Source organism: Muscardinus avellanarius, assembly GCF_963383645.1.
Source record: "Muscardinus avellanarius genome assembly, chromosome: 20".
In the NCBI taxonomy this organism is placed as follows: Eukaryota; Metazoa; Chordata; class Mammalia; order Rodentia; family Gliridae; genus Muscardinus; species Muscardinus avellanarius.
Genome location: NC_137806.1, coordinates 25,684,112 through 25,711,698, shown reverse-complemented (window position 1 = coordinate 25,711,698; position 27,587 = coordinate 25,684,112). Strand labels below are relative to the sequence as shown.

At 45.2% G+C, this 27,587-nt stretch overlaps 1 protein-coding gene across 1 annotated transcript; it reads right to left on the bottom strand.

The window, feature by feature from the left end:
• Positions 1-71: 71 nt before the first annotated feature.
• IL15RA (interleukin 15 receptor subunit alpha) lies at positions 72-23,800 on the bottom strand (the record flags this gene model as incomplete). The annotated part of the gene is made up of 4 exons (XM_080717218.1): positions 72-274; positions 2,831-2,929; positions 6,174-6,368; positions 23,701-23,800. 4 exons carry the CDS (start codon positions 23,798-23,800, stop codon positions 72-74), a joined length of 597 nt encoding a protein of 198 aa, XP_080573344.1.
• Between the last annotated feature and the right edge of the window lie 3,787 nt (positions 23,801-27,587).

Genomic DNA, 27,587 nt, shown 5'->3' with positions numbered 1-27,587 from the left:
GGGCTGGATCTCAGCCCCAGTCTCAGAAGCAGCTCAGCGGAACTGTTCTCTCTCTTCATGCAAAGCTGGTGCTAACCTGGAGTCTCCTGGGAGGTGGAGGGTGTAAGTCCTAAGGTCTCTGCTGTTGTCTGAGCAGGGGCTTGGGAGGACTCGTGATTGCCTCTGCCTGTGGTTTCTGCAGAGGGTGGCTTTGAGGGCATCAGCCGGGAGCCTGGTGCAGGAGCTGTCTCTGTGCCTATTGGGGTGTCTGACTTGGGATATAATGCTGTTGAATCTGTAGGAAATTCCAAGACAAGGAGAATGCAGAGATTTAGGCGATCATCGTCTCAGCTCTGGCTGAGGGTGAGACTAAGGTCCTAGTCTGGTGAGCTTGCCCAGGCCAGCCTGCTCCAGAAAAAGTGTGTCTTATGCAGAATGACATATCCATCCACTAGGGCCATGCGACATGTGAGAACTCTAAAGAATACACCTTCCAGCTATACCACTCAGGGTGCCTTTCCAAAGGGACCGAAATCAGAGAATTACAGTAACACACGCATGTCTATGTTCATAGCCACACAATTCTCAATAGACACATGACGGAACCAGCCTAGGTGTTCATCAACAGATGAGTGGATTCTAAAATTATGGGGTATACAATAATGGAATTCCATTCAGCAATAAAGAACCAAATCACATCATTTGCAGGAAAATGGACGGACCTGGGGAACATGTCCCACGGCCCTAGTGGATGTTACGTGAGATCAGCCAGTCACAGAAAGTGAAGGATCATATGTGAAATCTGGGGAGTAATCAGGATACCAGAGGGGCTTTAGACAATGGAGGAGAAGCCTCAGTGGAGCCAGGGAGGGTGTCTAGGGGAAGGAGTGGGGTGGGCAGAGGGAGGACCAACGAGGGAATCACTTCCATGGATATTATACCCATCAGTGAGAATACCAGTGTCAATCTCAATACCCTGTATGGGGAATGAGAGGGAGCCGGGGGAAAGCTCACCAAGTGCGGTGTGCATGCCTGTCACCATCACTGCGAACTGCATTATGTTGAGATTATAATGCACCAATAAAGTAGATAATAAAAAAGAATATATTTACTTATCATGGTGCAGAGAAAGAAAAGATGCCCCCGATCTGAGCAGATTTGGCCATTTCTTAGAGAAGCGTGTGCAAGGCTGAAAGATTGGCTCCAAATCACTACTGGAGCCTGGGTGCTGATTTTCTTTTGCCCAGGCTGGCTCAACGTTTTCAGAATAAGAAGCCTGCGTGTTGGCCTGCTCGGCTCCCTGGTGTGCATCTGAGGCCAGTACTTTACTTTGGCTTTGATTTCAGGAGGGGCAGCTGCCAGGTGTTTAGGTCCTTGTCTTCTCTATTCCGCACTGGCAGAGAGCCACCCCTAAACTGTAAGTCATGGCATAATTGTTCGCAATTCCCTTTCTATAGAAAGTAGATCATCCACCATGAGAAATATGGCACTTGGGAGATGCAGCCCAGGAATGAAGCGCCTGGTGGCCGGGAATCATGGTGCTCTGGATACACGGTTGGGCCACATTCCCACTCCTTCCAGGCCACACACATTGTGAGAAGCCCATTTTCCCATAGTCCTTTGTCACTACCTCATATACACCTTTCTCTTCCTGGAAGGCCAGTGCTCCAGGGTGCCCTGCAGAGAGGCTCCCCTGCCCCAGCATTCCCTTCCACCCATGTTCACCCCCAGCCTGTGTCTAAGGCAACTCTCTCCCATCTGAGGTCTTGTCTCAGCAGTGACATCTGCCCAAGTGCTTAGGATAAGCAGGCAGGGCTGGGAGGTCGCCCTGCACTTAAACAGAATACGTGGTCATCCTCATCTCTTGCATGAACCCGCTCTGATTCAGGTCAAAAGAGTTCTGGAACCGCCCTGCACTTAAATAGAGCCAGTAACTCAGCCCCTTTTTTTCTGTTTGGATGACATGATGCTACAAAACCAAGAGGTAGATATAAAATATGGGTATCGCAGGATGCAGGGTATATTACCTCAAGATATTTAGCATCCAAGGTTCCAGATTTTCTTAACATAGAGAAAGCGCTGAGGAAATTGGCCTAAAAGATGACTTAAGACTCAGCTGGAAACAGAACATCAGTGGCTTCGTGTGATACATCTAGTGGAGCATTTTTGTTAATGTGCTGATGCTTAGGACCGAGGGGAGACGGCTCCCCGTGGGTCCCCACATTGTTGCACCTCTTGCAAACAGAGGGCCTGGTGGTCTTTCCTCTGAACTATCTTCTCCAGGATGTGTATATAACAAGTGACTTGGGGGACAGAGACAGTGCCTCCCTTTGGAGAAAAAAGTAGGCATATCTGCTGCCAGTTATAAAACATTCAGGCTCCCCGAGCCTAGGCTTCCTCTTTAACAATGCCTGTGTTGCTTGTGTAGGCCTGGGGGACGAGGGGCTAATGGGAACTTGCTGGTGCTGCTGCTTCTATGTGAGAAGGCCCTTTGTTTCCCCTGCGGGAGTGCCAGCACCCATGACACTGTGGTAGGTGGACAAGCCGGCGAGGTACACTTTCAGACCCGTTCCCAGTTCTTGACAAGATAAGTATCCACAACTAAATAGTGTCTGGTGTGTGAACAGTGGATTCTGAGCCACTCTTAATTGTGCAATATGAAACCCGGATGTCCGAGAAAGCTTAACTTAAAAAGTCGAACCACTGTAAGTTTTATTTCTGATTTTAACAGCGAGTTCGTCCCATTCTCTAAGTTTCCAGTGATACAGAGCAGTGGTCCATGAGTCTGTGGGGGTTGGCAGGGGAAGAGGGACCTGGATGGTAGTCCTTAAACAGTTCTCAACATTCCTACCTTTTTCAGAAGGGGAGGGGCTCTCTGGCTGTGGGGTCACCCTTGGCGTCACTACTGTGGAGAGTGGCTCTGGCCTTTGGTGAGTCGGGGAGGGGTCTCCTAGAGAGAGGACAACCACATGGCATTTATGATCTCGAGGGTGGAAACTGAGGTGGTTTCAGAAGTGGAAATAACTTTAAAAATCAATACATAAATTTATTATTATTATTATTATTATTATTATTATTATTATTATTATTATTATTGTCATTATTGCAGTACTTAGGGATGGAACCCAGGGTCATTCTACCCAGCCCTATTTTTTAATCTTTTTTTTTCTTTGGTGGTACTGGGGTTCCTGGAAACCCTTTTACCTTCAGGCTACACTCCTAGGCCCATTTTTATATTTTTTATTTGGAAACAGGGTCTCTTAAGCCAGCCCGGCTGACTTCGAACCTGCACGATCCTCCTGTCTCTGCCTCCCAAGCGCGGGGATTACAAGCATGCGCCACCACGCCCGGCTTTAATCTTTATTTTCGAAACAGGGTCTCACTGAGTTGTAAAGAGCCTCACTAAGTAGCTGAGTCTATCCAAGAGCCACTATCCTCCTGTCTCGCCTCCCAAATACCGGGATTAAAGTGTGCGCCACCACACCCAGCTAATACATAAATTTATAATGGAGATATTTAGCTTTTTAGGACAGGTTAGAAACATAGACATCAAGTAGTGTTTCCAGTGCAAATGCAAAGACAGACTACAAAGAACTTTTATTATATTTCCAAAAAGGATGCACAAGTTAAGTATCAAATTTCTTTTATTTTTGTTTGGAATGATATCTATGATGTCAACTCGTGTGTGTGTGTGTGTGTGTGTGTGTGTGTGTGTGTGTGTGTGTGTACTGGGAATGGAACCAAGGGACATTCTATCTCTGAGCTACACCCCTCTCCCTATTTTATTTTTATTTTGAAGCAGGGTCTCACTAGATTGCTGGGAGTCTCACTGCTTACTGAGGATGTCCTCAAACTTGCGATACACCTATCTCAGCTTCCCAAGTATTGGGATTATAAGCATATGCCACCATGCTTGGCTGTCAACTCATACATACATATATACATTCATATATACATACATACATTCATACATTCATACATACACACACACACACACACACACACACACACATATATAAAAGTGTGTGTGTGTGTGGGGGGGATATTGGGGACTGAACCCAGGGGTATTCTATCTCTAAGCTATGCTCCCAGCCCTATTTTTTTTAATTTGAAACAGAGTTTCACTAAGTAACCCCACACTGGCCTCCCTCGAACCTTCAATCCTCTGTCTCAGCCTCCCGAGTATAGGTATTACATGCACCAGGCAGTTATGCCTCTATTTTTCCCCCCTGGGAAAAAGATTCCAATTGTTTAGCAGAAAAAAACATCACTTGATGCACAAGAGGTTGGGAAAAATAATGAAAGGGAGTTTTTAGTGGTAAAAAGATCGTGGGAGAGGAACCTTTGGACCAGATGAAACCTAAAAATTCCTCGAATTTGCGGGCTCTAAAATTCTGACCCTGGATTCCTCCTTTCTCACCTCTCCCAACCCAGTCCAGAGGCGGCAGCTCTTCTCCATCCTGGTTCATTCACCCAAAGGGTGCGGGTCTTTGAGGAATCTCCACTTTATTTTCCAACGTGGAAAAGCCCTGATTTTCCACTCTGGGCTGCTTGTCCCTGGCCACCCTGCGCTTTTCCATTCAAGTGTACTCGATGCCCGGGATGGCCCTGCAATTCCTGGGAACACGCGGCAGGGCTCGCTTCCTTCCCTTCCCTCCATCATCTGTGAACTTGCCTTTGGGAAGAGCAGGAAGTAGAGAGATGGGATCTAGCGCTACAATTCCAGGTGAAAGCCTGGCTCCCCCCCGAGTTTCCAGCAGGGGAAGCTCACGCTAGGACCACGCTTCTGGTCTCGTCTGGGCATCTTCAATGCTCTGCCTCGCTGCTGTTGGACGTGCACTGAGTGATGCTTAGGTCAGGATTTAATACTTAACTCAGGATTTTCTTGGAATTACAAGAACTACGATATTGTTTGGCTCATCTAGGATGCCAGTCCAGTTGTCGATGGTTAAAAATAAAGTTGATACTTACAACCTCCATCTCCTCTACTCCCCATAACTGGGAATTGAACCCAGGTGCATTCTATCTATAAGCTACACCACCAGCTTTCTTTTTCTTTCTTATTTTGAAACAGGGTCTTGCTAAATTGCTGAGACTGGCCTTGAACCTGCCATCCTCCTGTCTCAGCCTCCCCAGTACTGGGGGGTGCCACTGTGCCTGGCTTCATCCTCACACTTAGGTGTTAGGTGGACACCATTCATGGGTGACTAAGCTGAGAGAAATTGCTCTGTGAGTCTCCTTAAGACCCCTGGGCTGGGTACCAACTGCCAAAAGGGGTGATCTTTTCTCTGTAGTTGGCTTCCTTGTGAGAAATCCCAAAAGCTCTCCAGAAAGCATATTTTCGAGCACGCACCCTTCTGCATAGCCAGTGTTCTTGTTACCATCATTTCAAAACAAGTACTCATAGTAGTAATGGCTAGTATTTATCAGGCTTCTTACAAACCCAGGTGTCAGTATCAGGTTCATGTTCTATTTGTGTGTGTGTGTGTGTGTGTGTGTGTGTGTGTGTGTACTGGGCATAGATCCCAGGGGCCTTCTACCTCCAGGCTACACTCCCAGACCTATTTTTTAAATATATTTTTATTTGGAATCAGGGTCTCTTAAGCCAGCGGAGGCTGGCTTCGAACCTACACGATCCTCCTGTCTCAGCCTCCCAAGCGCGGGGATTACAAGCGTGCGCCACCATGCCCGGCTTGAGGTTCATGTTCTAAATTATCAATTAGGAGCCAGGCGTGGTGGCTCACGCTTGTAATCCCCGCGCTTGGGAGGCAGAGACAGGAGGATCGCGCTGGTTCAGAGCCAGCCTCGCTGGCTTAAGAGACCCTGTTTCCACATAAAGTTAAAAAAATAGGTCTGGGAGTGTAGCCCGTGGGAGTGTAGCCCGGAGGTAGAAGGGCTTCCAGGAACCCCAGTACCACAAAAAAAAAAATATATCAGTTAGGGTTCCAACAGGCTAAATAAAAGCCTTGCCTGAGGCTTCACAGATAGTAAAGTGGCAGAACCAGCATTTGACCCGGAAACTGTGTGACCCCAATGCTCGCGGATTTCCGTCTCCAGGAAGGGCTGCTTAGTGATGATGCCTTGGACCTCAGTACGGATCTCTTGGTCCCAACACTTGCTCATTCAGCTCCTCAGCTCTGCTCACTGTTCAGTGTTGCAGGAGGGGTGGGGAAGTGCGGGGACCAGCTACTCACGGATGCACTTGAGGCTGGGCGTTGTCCAGTGGGTGGTGTTGGTGGTATTGTTAAACACACACTCGGTCAGGCTGGATGTGCCGGCTTTCCGCTTGAAACCAGAGTTGCAAACATACCGCTCCCTGGAGTTCAGGTTGTAATTCTTGACCTGGATGTCTGCGTGTTCAATGGACACGGGTGTCGGGCATGTGGCGCCTGCAAAAGTGCACAGGGTGGGCAGAAAGAGATGAGATTTGGCCTTGTTAAGAGGCGTGCTCCAGGGAGCCGGTGGCAGCAGCAAATAACTTTATAGCCAGGGTCCGCTTGTCCAATGGCCCCTTAGGATAAACTCCAGGGTCTAAGCATGTGGAAGGTGATTGGGTAAGACATCCGTCGTCTCGAAGCCTTTCAGGAGCTTTGCCTTACATGCTAGGCACCCAGCGTAGCTAGAGGCTGAGAGTCATCAACGAAACCGCCTCTCCCTCCATTGTCCAGCCACCTCCAAGCTCTGACTCTCTCTCAAAGGCGCGGATCTCCCTGCAGTCTGGACTGGGCCTCTGAGCCCATTCATCTTGGGAGAAGTCACATCGGTACTGATGTGCTGACCAACAGCAACAGCCTTCACAGCGGTTCTCCCTGCATCCTTCCTCTCCCCGTAACACCGGTCCTGGACCATTTCCACAAAAGAGCCAGCATAATTTTTAGAAATGGATATTTGCAAATTTCATTAGCCCCTGGCTACTGCTACTCATAGAATGAAAAGTGAAATCTCAAAGAAATCCTCAAGGCTATGCCAGACACAGCGCTGCCGGCTGGCCTCTCTGGCTCTTCTCCCTGGACATGCCAACTTTGATTCCCCTGCACCACTCACCATGCTAACCAGCCCTTTCCCCCAACCCATCTCCATGCCTGTCTCCCGCCAGCCTTCCTGACTGACTGCAACTTCTCCTCAGTAAAGCCTTCCATCAGCTACCCAGGAAACCAGTGTGCATGGTTCTGGGTTCTTTCCCTTTACAGTCTTTCATAGTTTGTATGAAAGATACAAGCTATGTATTTAAGAAGTTGAGTTTAGTTGGGCATGGTGGCACACGTCTGTAATCCCAGTATTCGGAAGGCTGAGACAGGAGGATCAGAGGTTCACACCCAGCCTTTCAGCCTTAGCAACTTAGTGAGACACAGTTCAAAACAAAACAAAACAAAAAGTAAATAAAACAGGGCTGAGGGTGTAGCTTGGAGGTAGAATGCTTCTGAATTCAATCTTCAGGACCACACACACCAAAAAAAAAAAAAAAGATTTTGAGATGTTAATTAATATATGCCTGCCATCTATATACTGAGCTATGTGGGGTTGGGGGTTATGTTTGTTTTGTTAACATTGTATTCCCAAGTTCAGTACAGGACCTGGCAATAATAAGTGTATAAGAAAACTTGTTTAAAGCTTGGTGTGGTGGTGCACGCTTGTAATCCTAGTACTTGGGAGGCTGATACAGGAGGATCACAGGTTCTTGGCCAGCCTCAGCTACTTATTGAGGCCCTCCACAACTTAGTGAGACTCTGAAGAAGAGGACAAAATAATCTAATCAATAAATGGGCACCTGAACAAAATAGGCATTTCTCAGGAGAAGAAATACAGATGGCCAACAAATACATGAAACAAATATTAAGATCCTTAGCAATCAGTGAAATACAAATCAAAACCACTGAGATTTCATCTCACTCCAGTTATTATGGCAATCACCAAAAATGCAAAGAATAATAAATGCTGGGGAGGAAGTGGGGGGGGAGGCACACTTATACACTGTTGGTGGGATTATAACTTAGTACAAACCACTATGAAGGTCAGTATGAAAGTCCTTGAAAAGACTAGAAATGGAGCCACTACATGACCCAGTTATACTGCGTCTCTGTATCATTCTAAAAGAATTAGTCAGAGCTGGGCATGGTGGTACATGCCTATAATTTCAGCACTTAGGAAGCTGAGAGGGGAGAATCCCAAGTTTGAAGTCAGCCTCAGCAACTTAGCAAGGCTCTCCATCTTGGTGAGGCCCTTTTTCCAAGTGAAAAATAAAATAGGGGGTGTAGCTCAGAAGTAGAACTTCCCTGGGCTCAATCCCCGGTACCACACACACAAAAATCAAAGCTGGACTCTTACAATGATATGTGCATATATTTATAGTAGCACTATTAACAATAGCCAAGTTATAAACCCACCCTAGATGCCCATCAGTAGGTAAGTGGTATATATTCACAAAAATGTGGCATATATTCACAGTGGAGTTTTACTCATTCATAAAGAAGAACAAAATTATGTTATCTGCAGAAAAATAGATGGAATTGGAGGACATCATGCTATGTGAGATCAGCCATACCCAGAAAATCAAGGGGCGTATGTTTTCTATACTATGTGGAATCCAGAAAGAAAAAAGGATAGAAAAGGGGCCTCGTGAAAATTAGGAGAGAGACCATGCAAGGTAGTGAAAGGAGACTGGGGGAAGAAGGAGGGAAGAGAAAACGGAGGTGTGGGGAAGAAAACAGGTCAAACAAGGTTATGTGTATATGTGAATATCTCACAATGAATCTCACTATCGTGTACAATTACAATGACCAATAAAAATCATTTAAGCAAGAATGAATGGGTGAACTCTCTTCCTCAAGTAAAGGCTTAAGTCGGACCTTCTAACCTAAGTCAGTTTAATTTCTTTTACTTCTACACGTCTGGCCAGCTTATCTGATTATTGTCATGTTTTCAGGAGAATTTGAGAGTACCCTGGACTGTCCTAGATGGGTCTGCTTTTGTGACAGCTGGAATTCGACTCAGACCTCAAAGCTCCAACTAAAAACGCTGGCAGTGGTGCACTAGTTCTGTTCTGTAGACATGAAGTGTTTTATAAGTTGATATTTGAAAGCCTAAAAGGCAAAATGTTGGCCATTTCCATTTGGAGTACCATGTTTGTTGATGACTTTTGTTGTACTTTCTCCCTTCCTCTTTCTCTCTCTCCCATCTAGTTTTGGTGTTATGCCTTGTTTGAAATCCCTGCCAGGAGCCAGGCGTGGTGGCACACGCTTGTAACCCCAGCACTTTGGAGGCCGAGACAGGAGGATCGCACAGGTTCAAAGCCAGCCTCAGCTACAGCTACTTAGTGAGGCTCTCAGCGATGTAGTGAGACACTGTTTCCAAATAAAATATAAAATAGGTCTGGGATTATAGCCCAGGGCTAGAAAGCCCCTGGGTTATAACCCAGTACCATAAGAAAAGGAAGAAAGAAAGAAAGAAAAAAAGAAAGAAAGAAAGAAAGAAAGAAATCCCTTCCAAAACATTTTTACTCCCTGCATAGGCCGAAGTTCAATTTTGCCAACAGATTTTTGTTTCGGTGATACTAGAAATGGAAACCACGGAGTGTTCTACTGTTCTACCCCTGAGCTCTGCCCTTGCCCTATTTTATTTTTCTTATTTTGCGACAGGGTCTCGCTAAATTGCTGAAGGCCTCACTCCTTCCTAGTACTGGGATCACAGGTGTGGCCACCACACACAGCCTCTTCTTACTTTTGACTCACTGTGACTCTTCCTCCTGTGAGGGTGGCATTGCTTCTGATAATATCGCTGCTATTGCATGGACACTCAGTTATAGCACCACAAATGTTACCCACCCCTTATTAAAGGATTCACTGCGACTATACTACGCACACAGTTGGGACCATGGTTTTCAAATGAAAAGGAAGCTTGGCCGGGTTCCTGAGAAACAGTGACTGTTCTCCCCATTCTCCTTCCACGTCTGTCTACACCACTTGGCTGAGGGCAGAGGTCTATAATCACTGCTATTGCTCTTTTTCTTCTTGACCACCTGTAGGAGCAGGCTGCAGTCAATGTTTAAAATAATAAACCAGGACCAGATTGCTCACTGCTGGAGGAAGAAGGGCCAACTATGAAAAAGGAGGGACAACCAGTGTGTTGGCAGCAAAACTGGGGTTCTTGTAATTAAAGTGCATGAGTTGTGTGTACGCATTGCTTAAGTATGTGAGTGTGTATACATGTATGTATATGCACACTCTTATGTGAGTTTGCGAAGGCGTGTACTTGTATGGGTGTTTGCGTGCTGTGTGTGTATACATAGATGCTTACACATAAGGTGAAGTATGTGTAAGTGAACATGTGTGTGTGAGCATCTCCATGTGTGCGTGTGTGCTTCTGCTCTGTCTTCTGTTGGTCCTTAGGGAAAAATGGCATATTAGATCTTAGTATACCATAAAAATATCCAGGAGCCAGGTGTGGTGGGATACACTTGTAATCCTAGTACTTGGGGACACTGAGACAGGAGGATCACAAGTTCAAAGCCAGCCTTAGCAACTTAGTGAGACTCTCAGGAACCTAATGAGACCCTGTTTCCAAATAAGAAATAAAAAAACCTTGGGCTAGCTGGGTGTGCTGGTGCATGCTTATAATCTCAGGACATGGGGGTTGAGACAGGAGGATTCCAGGTTTGTGGCCAGCCTCACCTACTTAGTGAGGCCTCTGCAACTTAGTGAGACCCTGTTTCCAAATAAAGATTGAAAATAGGGCTGAGGGTGTTGCTCAGAGGTAGAATGCCTCTGGGTTTAATCTCTAGTACCAAAAATAAATAAGAAAGAGAGAAAAGAAAGAAAAAAGGAGGGGAGGGAGGGAGGGAGGGAGGGAGGAAGGAAGGAAGGAAGGAAGGAAGGAAGGAAGGAAGGAAGGAAGGAAAAGGAAATGGACCCAGGACTCCTCAAAGAAAAGAGAGAATCTAAGACGAGGATGGGAAAGTGTGAGATAAGCCTGGAGCATCTTGGGTAAGGAGATGCTCACCATGGTGGAGATGTATCAAAAGCCTGCAATAGACAGGTTGGACAGACTTTTGCTGGTATGCACACCTGTCACCCTGGTACTTGGGAAGCTGAGACAGGTGTGCTTAAGTCCCCAGTGGTTGGTGTCCAGCGTATGTTCACAGGCAAGGATGAAGCCAGGTGTGGTGGCCCACACCTGGAATCCTAATACTCAGAAGGATGAGACAGGAAGATTGCAGATTCAAGGCCAGTCTGAGCAACTTAGGGATACGCTATTTTAAAATTTAAAAAGGGGAGACAGTATAGTTCAAAGGTAAAATGTCCCTGAATTCAATCCTTACTACAAAAAAAAAATCAGTTCAAATGAACCCTAGAAATGTTTGGCAGTAGACCAGAATGGAGAGTCCCATAAAAAAAAAAAAGCCTGTCCTATGATAAAATGTTCCCTCCTTATAAGGAAGCCTAAACCAACCTTGAACCTTTGGACCTCTCTGGGTGCTATTATATCATCTGGGGCAACAGATCAGTGACTCCAAAAAGTAACAGAGACATGAGATCCCCAGGGTGAACAGTAGATTAAAAAACCTGGATTTAATTGGTAGGACTGTATGAATTTCTTACTTGCCTTTTTCTCTTGCTTGCCTCAAGCCTGCTCTTTAATATTATTGTCTTGGGTCTACTGGGATCCTGGGAGATCATAGAATTGAACTCTCTACCTCTGGAGGACTAAAAGTATCAACCATGAATTATTCTGAAACCTCAGAGAGTGAAGGAGCCTATAAATCCCTGCCTCGCACCAAACACCTCACACAATTTTCTCAAGATCAGTCTCTATTTTTGACTGCAGACATCCCCTAATCCCTCATGGAACACTTTTCCTTAAGCTGTATATAGCATTAATTTCTGGTTGGTCCTTCCACATGTTGTGGGGGGATTGCTCTTCCTGGGATATAGTGGATGAACTGAATGGACACAGCCCAACTCAGCTGGGAGTGATAGACATTATTTGATTACAGTAGTTGGTACATGCTCCTGAAAAAGACAAGCATAGGCAAGAGTTTGCCAAATAAAGGGAGAGGCAGAGGGAATATTCCAGAGAGTGGAATGCATGAACCGAAGGCCTTGGGGCCAGGAGGAAGCTTGAAAGGGGAGAAACAGGCCTTAGACTATGAAGTCAACACTGGGACCCACCCAGTGATTAATTATTTTTGTTTTTGTTTTTTTTCCAGGTCTGCCCTTTTGTACAGAGAACAACATCCTTTCCTTTCCATTCCTTTTCTTTCTTTCTTTCTTTCTTTCTTTCTCTCTCATTCTTTCTTCCTTCCTTCTTCCTTTTGTGTGTGTTTATGTGTGTGTGTTGCTAGGGATTGAACCCAGAGTCATTCTACCTCTAAACAACACCCCCAGCTCCTTTTTAAATTTTTCTTTTGAAAAAGGCTCTCACTAGGTTGCTGAGTGCCTCACTAAGTTACTGAGGCTGATCTTGAACCTGAGATCTTCCTGTCCCAGCCTCCCAAGTATTGGGATGACAGATAGGCACCACCATTCCCAGCTCTGATCTTTTCTTATTACTACTGGGAAAGAATGAGCTTATCAATGCCAACTGTCAGAATAAAATCTCCAACAAGGTGGAACTCTGCTCTGCCTCTTCTCCCTCATCCAACTGAATAGTAAACAGGTAACAAGAAGGTCCAGGAGCAGGTCCATGGCCAGACAGATCCAACACACTTATTTTTACTCAATAAACATGAGGTCCAAAAGGTCATCCAGTCCACCTACAAGCCAATCAATGACTTGTGTTGGCTGAATAAAAGAGAAAAGAATGAGGGCCTGGAAGAAAATAGGAAGGTTCAGTAGAAAGGGTACTGAGTGTGGAATCAGAAAATGGGCCACTGGGTAAACTTCCTCATCATTCTCCACTCTAGTTCCCTTCGGTGTGAGTACCCACAATGATTCACAAGGCTGCTGAGAGGCACGGATCTTCACGGATGTGAAGTGGACCGTGTGAACTGTGTGACTCAAAGATATGGCATCATCATCATCATCATCATCATCGTCATCGTCATTGTCATGGCCATTGATCCGCTACATCTAAAACTAAAAGTGGGATAGTCAGAACCAGACTGGATAAGGGCTCTGTGTGGCCATTGGCCAAAGGGAACAGGCAAGCAGTAGAAAACCTCTGGAGTCACTCTCGGGGATCTCCTACCAGCTTCCTGGCAGTATCAATCTTATAAAACATAATCCCGCATGAGCCAGGAGAAGATCTGAGACAGTCCCAAGGAATGGCAGAGGCTGCTGAAGAATCTCCTTCTCCATCGTTCCCTCGCTTCCTCTGTCCTCTGAGCTCGAGAAGGCCTCTGTGCCAATCACCCTTGACCTTGACCCTGTCTCCATTTTCGCTACCACCTGGCGCAGCCCATTCTCGCACTTGATGCCTGTCTCACCTGTGTCTCTTCAGTGATGGTCCCCATTCACGTCTGGCCAGCCCCTCTCTGCAGCCCTTCCCCTCCATCCTTAGACTCCAGGCTTCATCCCGTCAGCCTCTCTCTCTGCTTGCCTCCTGCTTTTGGCTCTAAACACAAACACAGTTGGATGCCTACTTTTGCAACTAAAATTTTTAGGGAAATTCCTCTGGAGTTTCCTAAGCAAGTTATTCATCTCCCAGCATATCTTTCCTTACTTCCAAACTGGGAATTTCCAATCCTTCTTGAGGAGGGAAATTTCTCTTCTTTCAGCAAAAGGCTGGCAATCCCTGTCTACCACAAAGGAATTCCCAGGTGAACCCTGGAGGAAGGGTCCACCTAGGAGAAGAAGAAATGGTTCTAGCCTCTAAAGATCCTATTGTTGAATGAAAAGAACAAATAGGAGAGCTTTTTAAAAATAATTTTACATCATTTTTTGTGGTGCTGAGGATTGAACCCAGACTGTAAAGACAGTTGACTTTAAAGTAATATACCACTTCATATATATAACATAAAGAGCTTATTTTAATTTCTTTCCTCCAAATATGTTATTGTTGTCATATAGCTTGCTATGTCCCCAGAACACATTATTATTGTTAATTATTATTCTTATTATTATTGCTTTAAACAGTTGATTAACTTTTAACAGCCATGTTTCTAAAAAGATGTTTGCGCTCTATCATTTAGCATTTCTGGGCAGTTTGTAGCAAGTTTTCAAGGACCAGAAGGGACCTATAAATAGATATAGCTCTCATAGTTCTCACAAGTACTTACTCTTGCCTCTCCCTAAAGCTTATGCTGTGACTGCCTTTCCCTGAGCTTAACCATGACCTCCTTGACATTTAATTATCTTTTAGAACTGCTTGATTTAACCCCTCAACAAAAAGGATGTTGGTTGAAGGAAAGACAGAAGCTTTTTCTGCCTTCTCCCCAGCCACCTCATTTCTCTAATAATAATTACTTTGACTCCAAGTCATTTCATGCATGGAGACGTCTAACAGCAGCAGCTTCTGTGGTGGTTAGTACCAGCACAGAACATATTTCACAGTTCTCTGGTGTGCTCATATTTCTAAGGCCCAAATATGATTGGCATTTTCTGAAGCTAGTAGCTTATGAATACAGATACGACAATGAATGAAATAGGAGTTGGAACCAGTATAAGATTCTAGGATTTTCAAAACTCTCCGATAGCCAAAAACCGTACCCAACACATCCCAGTGATCATTATAAATGAAGCCGCCAAGATAGTGTGTTAAGGCCACACCTCTTTCTGCTTCTCAGAACCTGATTCAGGCCCCTTTATCAAGTCAATTTACAGAGTCTAATATGGGGAAGGAGCCCTGGCCTACTTTCATACCCAGAGTTCAAAAGTTAACGTGACCCTCCCATTCTTTAAGCAGAGATACAGTGCATGCCAACATTTTCTTTAACTTATTCCACCATTCAAATGCTTGCAGTGGGCGGCATATATTAAGACACAAGAAAGTTTAGGATTTGGTTCCTGCCCAGATTAAGCTCACTGTGAAACTGACATATCAAGAGACTGAAGGCCTTGGGGACTCCCCCAAGTAATCCATTTTCCTTCCTTATTTTCCAGCTGAATTACCAGCCAAGCCAGCATGCTTCCTTTTGGGGTTGTATAAGTGGATTGTACTCAGCTCACTGCCCAGAACTCTTTCTCTCTCAGACCCATTTCCTGGGCTTCCCCATCCTCCTTGTATGGGTGGTGGGTTTTATTGTAGTTCAAGCCCATATATAATGAGGGGCTTTAGAAGGGGCTTCTTGGAAGGGGCTTCTTTAGAAAGGGCTTCTTGGAAGATTAGAAGGTTGAATGGCTAAAGGCTAAGAGCAAATAAAAGGCAAAGAATGAATATTGTTGGGACTAGAAAGGATACCTGCTACCTCCTGTCTCAGGCACTTTGACTGCCTTGGTCCAAGATTTCATCACCACTAAAGTGCAACTATAGCGAAAGCCTCAGCTCAGCTTCCAGGCTCCAGGTTCTTCTGACAGCTGCTCCGTCTCCATACTTTTAGCAAGACTCCGTCTCCGCTGCGCATAACCCTCCAGTGGCTCCCCACTGCCCTGAAGGGAATCGAGTCTTCTAAGGAGAACACTTTGATCAACCATGACTCCTGCAAATACCTACTGAGGGATTTCACATAGTTGTTCACTTAATTCCATGCTGTTTAACAAAACCAACTTGGCAAGAATGATTCATCCCCAAACAAGCTGGCTGGAAATAGGATTTGACTGAAAAAAGTGTCCCCAGAGTATTACTTAATAGACACTGAGGGGTTTCCTCTTACCTACTTTGATCCATATCACTTATATACATCCAGTGATCCCCGCCCTGTGCCATGCAGATCGCCAAACACATTGAAACAAACTCAACACCCACCAGTCAGGGTGTGATCAAAGCCTCACAACAGCTCCAACAGTAAAAAAAATTGTTTAAATAATTGATAGATTATAAAGTAAAAAATTATTTAAATAATTGATAGATTATAAAGTAAAAATTATTTAAATAATTGATAGATTATAAAGTATACCTAAAACATACACACATGTTATATGTAGTAACTTTTGAGAATTTGCAAAGTATATGAAATTATGAAAACATTGCCAGAGATCCGTGATCACTAATTAAAGATGAATTACAGGGGAAAACTCCAGAGTTACAGATCTTCATTGTGTAATTTCCTTCATCATTTTATTACTTATTATAAAGCCAATTATTATTATTATTATTATTATCATCATCATCATCACCATTATTATTTGGTGTGGTGCTGGGGCTTACATCCAGGGGTGTTCTACCTCTAAGCTACATCCCCAGCTCTTTCTTTTACTATTTGTTTTGAAATAAGGTCTTGTTAGGTTACTTAGAGTCTTGCTAAGTTACTAAGACTGGCCTCGAACCTGCGTTCCTCCTGTCTCAGTCTTCCAAGTACTAGGATTACAGGTGTATGTCAACATGCCTGGCTAACTAATTCAAATTATGACAAAAAAAAATAAGGGAAGGAAGACAACTCAATACATACACACATGCTAGCGATGCCTAATATCTTACTATTTGATAACAACTACTTTTAGACTTTCTTCTTGTAAAACACTGAGTCATAGCTGGGTGTGGTGGCACATGCTTATGTTCCCAGTATTTGGGAGGCTGAAACAGGAGGATCAACGCGATGGTTCACAGCCATCCTCAGCAACCTTGTGAGGCCCTCTGCAACTTAGTGAGACCCTATTTCAAAATAAAAAATGAAATCAGGCTGGGAGTGTAGCTCAGAGGTAGAATGAACCTGAGTTCAATCTTCAGTAACACACACACACACACACACACACACACACACACACACACACATTGAGTCACATGATACATACTGTTTAAAAAAAGAAAGCTCTATTTTATTATACACGTCTCCAATGTTGACATCGATTTTTAATAAGTCTCATATTTTTTACATGTAAGGTTTTTTTCTGTGTGGTACTGGGGATTGAACCCAGGAGCATTCTACCTTTAAGCTACACCCCTAGCCCTTTTTAATGTTTTTATTTTGACACAAGATGTCATTAAGTTGAGGAGAATCTCACCAGGTTGTTGAAGTTGGCTGCAAACCTGAGATTCTCCTGTCTCAGCCTCCCAAGTACTAGAATTACAGGCATGTGCCACCATACCCAGATTGTACATTTAAGCTTTTACCACCTTTTTTCTATCAGTAGAGTCATAAAAATAAGTTATAAAAGTAAATTGGCTTGAAATAAAAAGTGAAAGGTTTGGACAAAGCCCTTTGCCACTGAGAAATGGCTTATAAAATGCACATATCAAGTTGTAAAAGTACCCTCAAGGACACTAACACCCTGTCCAACAAAACCACAGCAAAACTGGTAACCAGGGATATTCATCTGCAAACCAATCATTACCTTCGACAGCAGCTCTGAGCTAAATCATCAGTAGGCCTTCAGGTTGTAATAACCTTTAAGAAGTAAATAACCTGCTCAATATGTTGGATTTCCCTCCAAGGTAAACTTTTTAGATAAGAGTGTACAACAATTACCGGTGCCTCATATGAACAGGAGTATGATAGGTTGGACACGACTATTTACTCAGCTATTAGGAATATGTGGTTCTCTATACTTTCTGACTAAACTCATGTTACCAAGTAGCAAATTTAATAACTTCACCCCTTTCCCTTCTAAGGATACTTGAAAAACACCAGGAGCCCTCTATTCTGTCCTATAATTTATCTGTCCATCTTTATCCCAAGATCACACTTTGTTGATTACTGTGACTTTATTATAGGTCTCATAATCAGGGAAGCTTGTCGCTACAATTTAATTTACAAAGTTGCTTACGTTACACTCATTCATTTTGTGTGTGTATGTGTGACTGGGGGTGGAACCCAGAGGCTTTCTACCTCCAGGCTATACTCCCAGACCCATTTTATACTTTATTTGGAAACAAGATCTCACTAAGTTGCTGAGAGCCTCACTAGATTCTGAGGCTGGCTTTGAACTTGTGTGATCCTCCTGTCTCAGCCTCCCAAGCGCTGGGATTACAAGCTTGCACCACCACACATGGCCTTTTTTGCATTTACTTGTGAATTTGGGGATCAAGTTGTTCATTTCTGCAAGAAAGCCTGCTACAACTTTGATTTTGTTGTTATTTTGTTTTTCCCAGTCCCCAAAAAATCTTTATGTTCCTTTATTGGAGCAAGATTCCTGACCGGTATACAGTGATGTATTTACTAAATAGAGACCTGTGCAGAAATTACATACCATCCCTCTAGACAGGTTTTAGTTACACTTTGCCTATTGATGGAATAGTTGCATATGTAAAGTTGTATACATCAAAAGCTTTGAATTTGACCAGGCTGTCCATTAAGTCACCTCTGAAAAAGTGGCGTTTAATTTCAGCTATATTTTACAGCATTAAAAGCTTATGCCTTAGGTAGCTTCCCGAAAGGTTATTCTCTGCCCCATGGCATTGAGCAGAGAACAGTCCGTCATCCCACCCAGATTCACACAGTGGCATTTGAGAACTTCATGCTAGGTACCTGGGACTTGAGACAAAAACGTACTCCTGGCCACCAACACAAACTACTTGCTCTGACAGCCCATCTTCTTGGTCACATTAGAGTGTCAATGAAGAAATGCCAGCAATGGTACCACGTACAACTTGGCATTGTAAAACCAGGTCTGCTTGATGGAGGTGGCAGGTGTAATTTATCATACTCGGTAAATAAAGGCCTATTTTAAAAATTGCCAATTTGATATAAAAATCAAGAGTACAACTCAGAACTCAGTTCTGAGTTTTCTGGTATCCCAAATGGCATGAGTATTTTTAGAAAACAACAGCTAATTTGTAGCCATGTTTCCCAGCTATGGAGACATTTAAGACATTGATTCAATCCCTTTACTCAATCCACATAGCCCTGAGGTCATCCTGCAAAGTATCTATCAAAAAATATGAAGTTAAGCCAGGCGTGGTGGCGCATGCTTGTAATCTCTGCACTCGGGAGGTGGAGACAGGAGGATCGGGCAGGTTCGAAGCCAGCCGTGCTGGCTTAAGAGACCCTGTTTAAAAAAAAAAAAAAATATATATATATGAGTGTAGCCCGGAGGTAGAAGGGTTTCCAGGAACCCCAGTACTACCAAAAAAAATGAAGTTAGGGTGACAAAGTCTGATGATAATGTTATTACACAAGTTAAACTCGGAAGGTCTTAAGTATATCTATTCTGAGGAAAAGCATCAAACCTTTGTGTACACATTTAGCTTTATTGTAACAAAGCAACTTGTATACTTTGAACATTTATAGCTGAGCCCTATCTTTTCTTTCCAGTGAAAACAAAAAAGAAAAATTTTAAATAAACAAAATTACAATAGAGAATGTCGATTCCAAATAAAATCCTAAAGTTCTGCTGATTTTGCTACAGAATGGCAGGGCTCGAGTCATCATTAGGAGAGAATTTTATTTTAAAAGTGTCATCTTAAACTGTAAGGATGCCCATTAAACATCACAATTAAACGTGCCAAAGGAGAAGCCATACTGTCAAAATGCCCACATTACACACCCAGACATCTCCAACCCACCCTTTGCTGACCTTCTATATCCCCATTTTTATGTTTCTTTTTCTTTATTTTTTAAACAAGAGAAAGTAGACACATACAAGTTGGTAAATGCTAACTTTCTTTATTCCCAGAGAAAGGAGGGGAAAAGCTAGAATTCCATGCACTACTATACAACCACTGGTGCAGCTCAGTGGTTGGGGAGGGGGGCTAGAGGAGAGCAACCAGGCAGTCAGGGAGGGATAGGGGTGGCTGCCACCCAGCAGGGGCTCCTGCTTGTTGAGAGGAGGCAGTGGCCCTCTACAACTTTGATTTGGAGGAGACTTGACATCTTAAGGATACTGATTTGCCCAATCCCTGAACATGGTATACCTCTCCACTGATTTAGTTCTTTAAATTCTCTAAGAACTGATTTAGTTCTTTAAATTCTCAATCATTTGCAGTTTTCTGTATACAGATCTTTAAGTTCTTTAGGCAATACTTTATAGTTTTCAGCACAGAAGTCTTCCATATTGCTTGTCAAATTTATTTCTAAGAATTTTTTACTTTTCAAAGGTATTGCCAACAACATTAAATTTTTTTTTCAATTTTCAGGTGTTCATCAAAAATGTAGAGAAATACTATGAATTTTTGTATGTTGATGTTTGGTAAACTGCCACCAACCTATGCATATAGAAACAAGTGATACTCAAAAAAGGTGTAAGAATAGGAGATAATCTTGTCAACAAATGGTGTTGGAATAATTAAGTGTCCATATGCAACAAACATAAATAGCCTTCGATCTATACCTCACTATATGTGTGTGTGTGTGTGTGTGTGTGTGTGTGTGTGTGTGTGTGTGTGTGGTGTCACTGGGGATGGAACCACACAGGGACATTCTACCTCCATGCTATACTCCCAGACCTATTCTACTTTTATTTGAAAACAGGGTCTCACTAAGTTGCAGATGGTCTTACCAAGTTACTGAGGCTGGCTGCGAACCTGTGATCCTCCTGTCTCAATGTCTCAAGTACTGGAATTACAAGTGTGTGCTACTATGCCAGACTGTACCTCACATTATATATAAAAATAAACTCAAATGAAGCACAGCCATAAATATAAACCCTAAAGTTATAAGACTTCTAGAGAAACACATAAAACCTTTGGGATCTTGGACTATGACAAAGATTTCTTACGTAGGACAATGCATGGTATATTTAAAAAGTTAAAAAAGTGGACTCCATCAAATGTAAAAGCTTCTTCACCAGGACTGGACCGATGATGGGAGAGCCAAGGAATAAAATTCTATTCATCAGTGAAATGAATGAACTGTTGGCACAAGTTATAACATGAGTGATCCTTAACATAAACACTGAGTGAACCAAGACCAAGTAAGAGAGTACATATTGTATCATTCTATTTGTAAAAAATTCTAGAAAGAGCAACAGTCATTATTAACAGAAATCAGATAAGTAGTGCCTGGGGGTAGGGTGGAGGGAGGAAGAAATGATGCAGGACTTGAGGAAAAAACTTTCTTTTTTTTTTTTGCGGGTCTGGGGATGGAACCCAGGGGCATTCTACCTCCAAGCTACAGCACCAGCCCTGTTTTTTATTCTTAATTTTGAAACAGGGTCTCACTGAGTTGCAGAGGGCCTAAGTAGATGAGGTTGGCCTTGAAACTCAATCCTCCAATCTCAGCCTCCCAAGTATTGGGATTACACACGTGTGCCACCACGCCTGGCTGACATTGAGATTTGGTATTGATAGATATATTCTCCCTCTCCCTCTCCCTCTCCCTCTCCCTCTCCCTCTCCCTCTCCCTCTCCCTCTCCCTCTCCCTCTCCCTCTCCCTCTCCCTCTCCCTCTCCTCTCTCTCTCTCTCTCTCTCTCTCTCTCTCTCTCTCTCTCTCTCCCTGTGTGTGTTACTGGGGACTGAACCAGGGGCATTCTACCTCCAAGCTACACCCCCAGCCCTATTTATTTTTTACTTGGAAACAGGATCTCACTAAGTTGATGTGAGCATCACTGAATTGCTGAGGCGGGCCTCAAACCTGCGATCTCCTGCCTCATTCTTCCAAGTACCACACCCAGCTATGTTTACTCTCTTAACTGTAGTGATGGTTTCATAAGTGTATTAATAAGTTGGTTTCATAATAATAAGACGGTTTCATAAGTGAACTTACCCAGCCATATAATTTGAATGTATGGCATTTAGCAAGGTGCTGGGCCACATGCTAGTAATCTCAAGAACTGGGGAAACTGAGGCAGGAAGACCACAAGTTTGAGCCCAGCCTGGGATACTTAGCAAGACCCCTTCTCAAAAAATGAGAAGGAGGCCGGGCGTGGTGATTCACGCGTGTAATCCCCGCGCTTGGGAGGCGGAGACAGGAGGATCACGCAGGTTCGAAGCCAGCCTCACTGGCTTAAGGGACCCTGTTTCCAAATTAAAATAGGTCTGGGAGTGTAGCCCAGAGGTAGAAGGGTTTCCAGGTATCCCAGTACCACCAAAAAAAAAAAAAAAGAAGAAGAAAGAAAAAAAGAAAAAGAAAAAGAAAAAAGAAAGAAAGGAAGGAAAGGAAAGGAAAGGAAAGGAGCCAGGTATGGTGGTGCATGCCTTTAACTCCAGTACTTGGGAGGCTGAAGCAGGAGCATTGCAGATTTGAAGACTGTCTCTGCAACATAGCAGCTCTTATCAAGGTGGTGAGACCCTGTTTCAAAACAAAAAATAAGAAAATAATAAAAAAATGCTGGGGGTGTAGCTTGGAGGCTCAATCCTCAGTAACACAATAAATAGATAAAATAATAGATCAAATTTAAAAGGCCTGGAGATGTAAATCCGTGGTGAGTACCCCGGGTTGAATTCCCAGTACTGCCAAAGGGGGATATATATAAATCTTCGACTTTAATAAGACTGCTTTTTAAAATAAACATGGAGCTACCCAATGGCTGCAATACCTTGTAAGGCCAAAGAGCAAGGTTGTGTGTATCAGGCAGCCTCACCCTCCCAGACCTTCCTGCAGGTTCTCCTCTGACTCCCAGGTCTCTCCCCTTTCTGGGATCGGATCTGACTAAAGTTGCATTACCTCTCTCTCTAATTATGCAAATTGCTCAATAACCACCAGCCACCTCTGCTGTCACTCCGGGAAGCTGGCTAGCCAATGTCAGATGTGGGATTGAAATTCAGGAGTCCAGCCCCATGAAAACGAAACTTCACAAAACCTTCAGAGACCTAGGATTCAGACCAAGCCTAGGGGCAGGGACTGCAACTTGCTGCCAAGACTGGCCCTGCTGGACTGGCTGTAAATTATTGGAGGTCTTGCTACACACACACACACACACACACACACACACACACACACACACACACACACTGGGGCTCCCGGTTCTCATGGGTGTCTGCACATGGCTTTCAGTGGATCCTTGGCCCCTGAATCATATGTGACTACATACATTCATGCATTTTTTTTTTTTTTCTGGGAAGAGTTTATAGTTTTGTTTTTTCTTATCAGACGCTGAAAGAGCTCTTTGTCTATGAAAAGATGAAGAAGCACTGACCGGACCAGGAGACTTAAGCTAGCTTTTCTCCTGCCTTCTACTGCTCCCGGGGACAAAACCCTGAGTCACCCGAGATTAGACCTACAGGACCCGCGCTCTCGAACACGCCAACCGATCTGCAGCCTCCTTTCCACCTCCTCTCCTGGGAAGCGCAGACTCCACCTGCCCCGACCATCCCGGCTCCCTGCCCACCTGCCATCCGGGAGCAGCTTCCAAGTCCAGGTGCGCCACTTGCCGGACGCGTTTTTCCTCCCGGGCTCGCGCAGCCCTTACCCCACACCCCCACCGCCGTCCTCGCAGCTGCCGGGCATCCAAACGCTTTCCTTTGGCGTGAAAGTCGGAGACGGGTCTTTTTCCTCCCTAACTCTTTGGGGGATCTTGACTTCGGGGTTGGAGAAGCGCGCTCACACGTTTCTGGGGACCGCGGCACCACATTAACTCTGCTCCCCCCGGGGCCCAAACCGGGTTCCTCCTAGGTCGGAGTGTGAGCGCTGGGCTCGGTCGCCTGCACCCCCGGGAGCCCCAGGGCGCCGGGGGCGGGGGGCTGCCGCGCTCCCCACGTGCCCCGCCGCCGCTGCCTGGCGCCGCGCCCCCTCCCCGGCCCGCGCTCCTTTGGGGCCTGGGGAGCCGGGGCTCCCGGTGCCCCCCAGCTCCGCCCGGGCGCGTGCAACTCCCTACCCGGTGTCACCGGCGGCCGGAGCAGCAGCAGCAGCAACAGTAGCGGCAGCAACGCCGGGAAGGTGCGCAGCCCACCGCCCCGGAGCCATTGCGGGGCCATGGTCGCGCCCGCGCTGTCCCCGCGGGGACCGGCCCGGGCCGGGGACTGGGTGGCGAGCGCAGCTCCGGGACCGGCCGCCCGCCGAGCGCATTCGCTTTCGCTTTTGCTTTAGCCCCCGGAGGGCCGCGGAGAGGTGCGGTGTAGTGACAGATCCGTGACTCAGCATCCCCACCCCAGCTGGGGAAGAAGCCCCAGCCGCCGCCGGGACCCCCGCGCCGCCCCTGGCCCCGAGCGCGGCGGGAGCCGGGGCCTCGCTCACCCGCTCCAGCCCGGGGATGCCCTCGTCGCTCCTCGCCTTTGGGGACTCCCGAAGCAGTGCCCCCGCCGCAGAAGAACGGGCTGAGCCCCCCGCGCTGCTCGGCCTCCGCCAAGGACTTCAGCCCGCGTGCACCTGTGGCTCCGGCTGCAACTTTTCCAAGTTTCCCTTGGTGACGGTGGAGAGAGGTGTCGCCGCGCGGTGGCTGCAGCCGGTGGCTGACCGCGCGCCTGGGCCACCTGCCCCATGCGCTCCCGCCCCGGGCCGAGCGCCGCGCTGGCCGACTGCGGTGGCCGCGACTCCTCCTCTGGTGGTGCTCCTGCGGTGGTGCTCCTCCCCAAGAAAAAGTCACAGGCTTTAAGGAGTGGGGGAGACAGAGGAGAAGCAGAGGAGCCCACCGTTACTCCGTCTCTGAGCCTCGTTTTATTTTCTAGGTGAAGTTCTCCCGGTCTACCAACCTCCTCTTTTACAAAATGTTCTCCCCCCCCCCCCATACACACACACACACGCTTCCTTTTCTGGAATCTCAGGTCAACCTGGCGTTAATGGAAAACAGATTTGTATCGGGAAAACTTTCCCATGCCTAGTCAGAAATGTCCAGGTCTAGGCCAGGAGGTAGGGAAGAGGAGGCATTCCTGTGTTTTAGTCTGTGGCTTCCTATAAAATTTCCCTGAGTTGTTAAGAGGCTTTGATGAGCATAAACTGTGTAAATTCTCTTTGAAAAGAATTTAGACTGACCCCCTTATCTCCCACCTTGCTTAAAGACCCAGAAATTCAGCTGCCTGTGGCCCATGCCTGTGATCCCCGTACTGGGAGGCTGAGACAGGAGGATTGCAGATTCCAGGATAGGCTAGCAAGTAGTGAGACTCAACAACTTAGTAAGCCCCAGTTCCCAAATTAAAAAAAAATACAGCTGGAGGTGTAGTTTGGAGGTAGAATGCCTTTGGGTTCAATATCTAGTACTACACACACACACACACACACACACACACACACACACACCCCAGAAATTAAGTCAGAAACGTTGCAATTACTATATAAAAGCCTACAACCAACTCTTTAGCATATAGGCACTGGTGGAGACTCCCTCAATAAGACTCTTAAAGGTCAGGAAATAAAATCAGAAATCAGTAAATGGGATGCCATCAAATTATAAAGATTCTTGCAGCAAACGGTACTACAGTCAAGAGTCTGAAAAGAGAGTCTACAGATTGGGAGAAACTCTGTGCCAGGTTCTCTTCTGACACTTCTCCACACCCCCTCTCCTCACAGATTAGCTCATTACCCTGAATCTTCCTCAAAAAAGTCTTGTTGGAAACGGTCTCCCTGACACCACACAACCCAATAAACACACATCACGCAATGTATCTGTAGACTGCCCGCCCCGAGCAAGACAGCCTCAGATTCTAGAACTCAAAAGTTTGTCTGCCTGTTCTTGGGGGAAAAAATGAACTCTTACCCCACCCCTTTTTTTTCCCAGGATGAGATGAGTCTTGATAGCAAAGATTCCCAAGAGACCGATTTCTTTCTTGGCAACTCACCCAACTATGTAGCTTTGAAGCCTTCTAGTCATCATTTAATTACTTTTGTAGCTGGAAAAAAATTAAGTTCTGAAGAGGACTTTTGAATTGTAAATATTCACACATATACATAGTAGAGAGAGTTCCACACCTATGTGAAGTTTCCTTGCTGCATGTGTGTGTGTGTGTGCGTGTGTGTGTGTGTGTGTGTGTGTGGTACTGGGGGTGGTACTCAGAGGCTTTCTACCTCCGGGCTATACTCCCAGACCTATTTTATATTTTATTTGGAAACAGGGTCTCACTAAGTTGCTGAGAATCTAAACAGCTGCGGCTGGCTTCGAAACCGTGCGATCCTCCTGTCTCAGCCTCCCAAGCGCTGGGATTACAAGTGTTCGCGACCACTCCTGGCAGTTTCCTTGCTTTGAAGCTTCAAGTTGTTTGGGGATTTTCCTTTTCGAATTGGCTTTGGAAGGGGATGCCTCCCAGTTTTGTGTTTTATTGGCCAGAAGTCGCTGTTCCTAGCACTTGTGCTCACTCAGAGGACAATGATGAACAGACATTGCATGGATTTAAAAAAAAAAAAGAAAGAAAGAAAATAAAAAGCAGCAGCGTTGCAAAACTCTCCAACTTCTTCTGAGTCTCCCAGAACAAGAGAGTCAGTTTTACCTCTCATGTGCCGAAAACCCCCATTTCTCCACCTCTTATTTCTGTAATACTGTGTCCCTGTCATGCAGGGGGCCCGTGGATATCTGCTTTCTTCTGTTTGTTTGCTTTTTGTTTTGTGGTACTGAGGGTGGAATCCAGGGGCTTTCTACCTCCGGGCTATCTACACTCCCAGACCTATTTTATATTTTATTTGGAAACAGGGTCTCACTAAGTTGCTGAGAGCCTCACTAAGCAGCTGAGGCTGGCTTTGAACCTGTGCGATCCTCCTGTCTCAGCCTCCCAAGCGTGGGGATTACAAGCGTGCGCCACCACGCCCGGCATGGATATCTGTTTTCAAACATGAAATATTGTGAGTGAGCATTGTGAGTAGAAAGATTTTCATATCTATATATACTGTACTTATGCAGCTTATCCTCCAGATCTGTAGGTTCTCCACCACGGATTCAACCAACTTGAAATCAAAATATTCAGAAAAAGAAATCAGTGCCTCTACTGAATAAGTCTATTTTTTCTCGTCATCATTTCCAAAGTAGCATACAATAATGATTATTTACATTACACTAGGTATTAAAAGTAATCTAGAGATGATTTAAAGTATGTGGGAAGAAGTGTGTAGTGGTAATATGCAAATATTGTGCCATTCTATATAAGAGGCTTTATTTAGCATTGGTGGAGTGTCCTAGAACTAATACCCTTTAGACACCAAGGGACTACCATGCGTGTATATTTGTATATCCTACCAAAAAAAAAAAAGGTTCTCTCAGGGGAAGTGATTAATTTATTGTACTTTGATTTTCTCATTTGTAAAGTAGGACTCACTGGGCATGATGGTAGTGCACACTTGTAATCCAGCATTAGGGAGGTGGAGACAGGAGGATCAGGGTACAGACAGCCTCGGCTACTTAGCGAGGCCCTTCGCAGCTCAGTGAGACCCTGTTTCAAAAATAACGAGACTAGCCGGGCGTGGTGGCGCACGCTTGTAATTCCCACGCTTGGGAGTCAGAGACAGGAGGATCATGCAGGTTCGAAGCCAGCCATGCATGCTGGCTTAGGAGACCCTGTTTCCAAATAAAAATGTAAAAATAGGTCTGGGAGTGTAGTCCGGAGGTAGAAGGGCTTCCAGGAACCCCAGTACCACCAAAAAAAAAAAAAAAAAAAAAAAAAAAAAAAACGAGACTAGCCAGGCGTGGCGGCACGCGCTTGTAATACCAGAGCTGGGGAGGCTGAGACAGGAGGACTGCACAAGTTCAAAGCCAGCCTCAGCTACTTAGGCTCTCAGTAACTTAGTGAGACCCTGTTTCCAAATATATTATAAAATAGGGCTGGGTGTGTAGCCCAGAGGTAG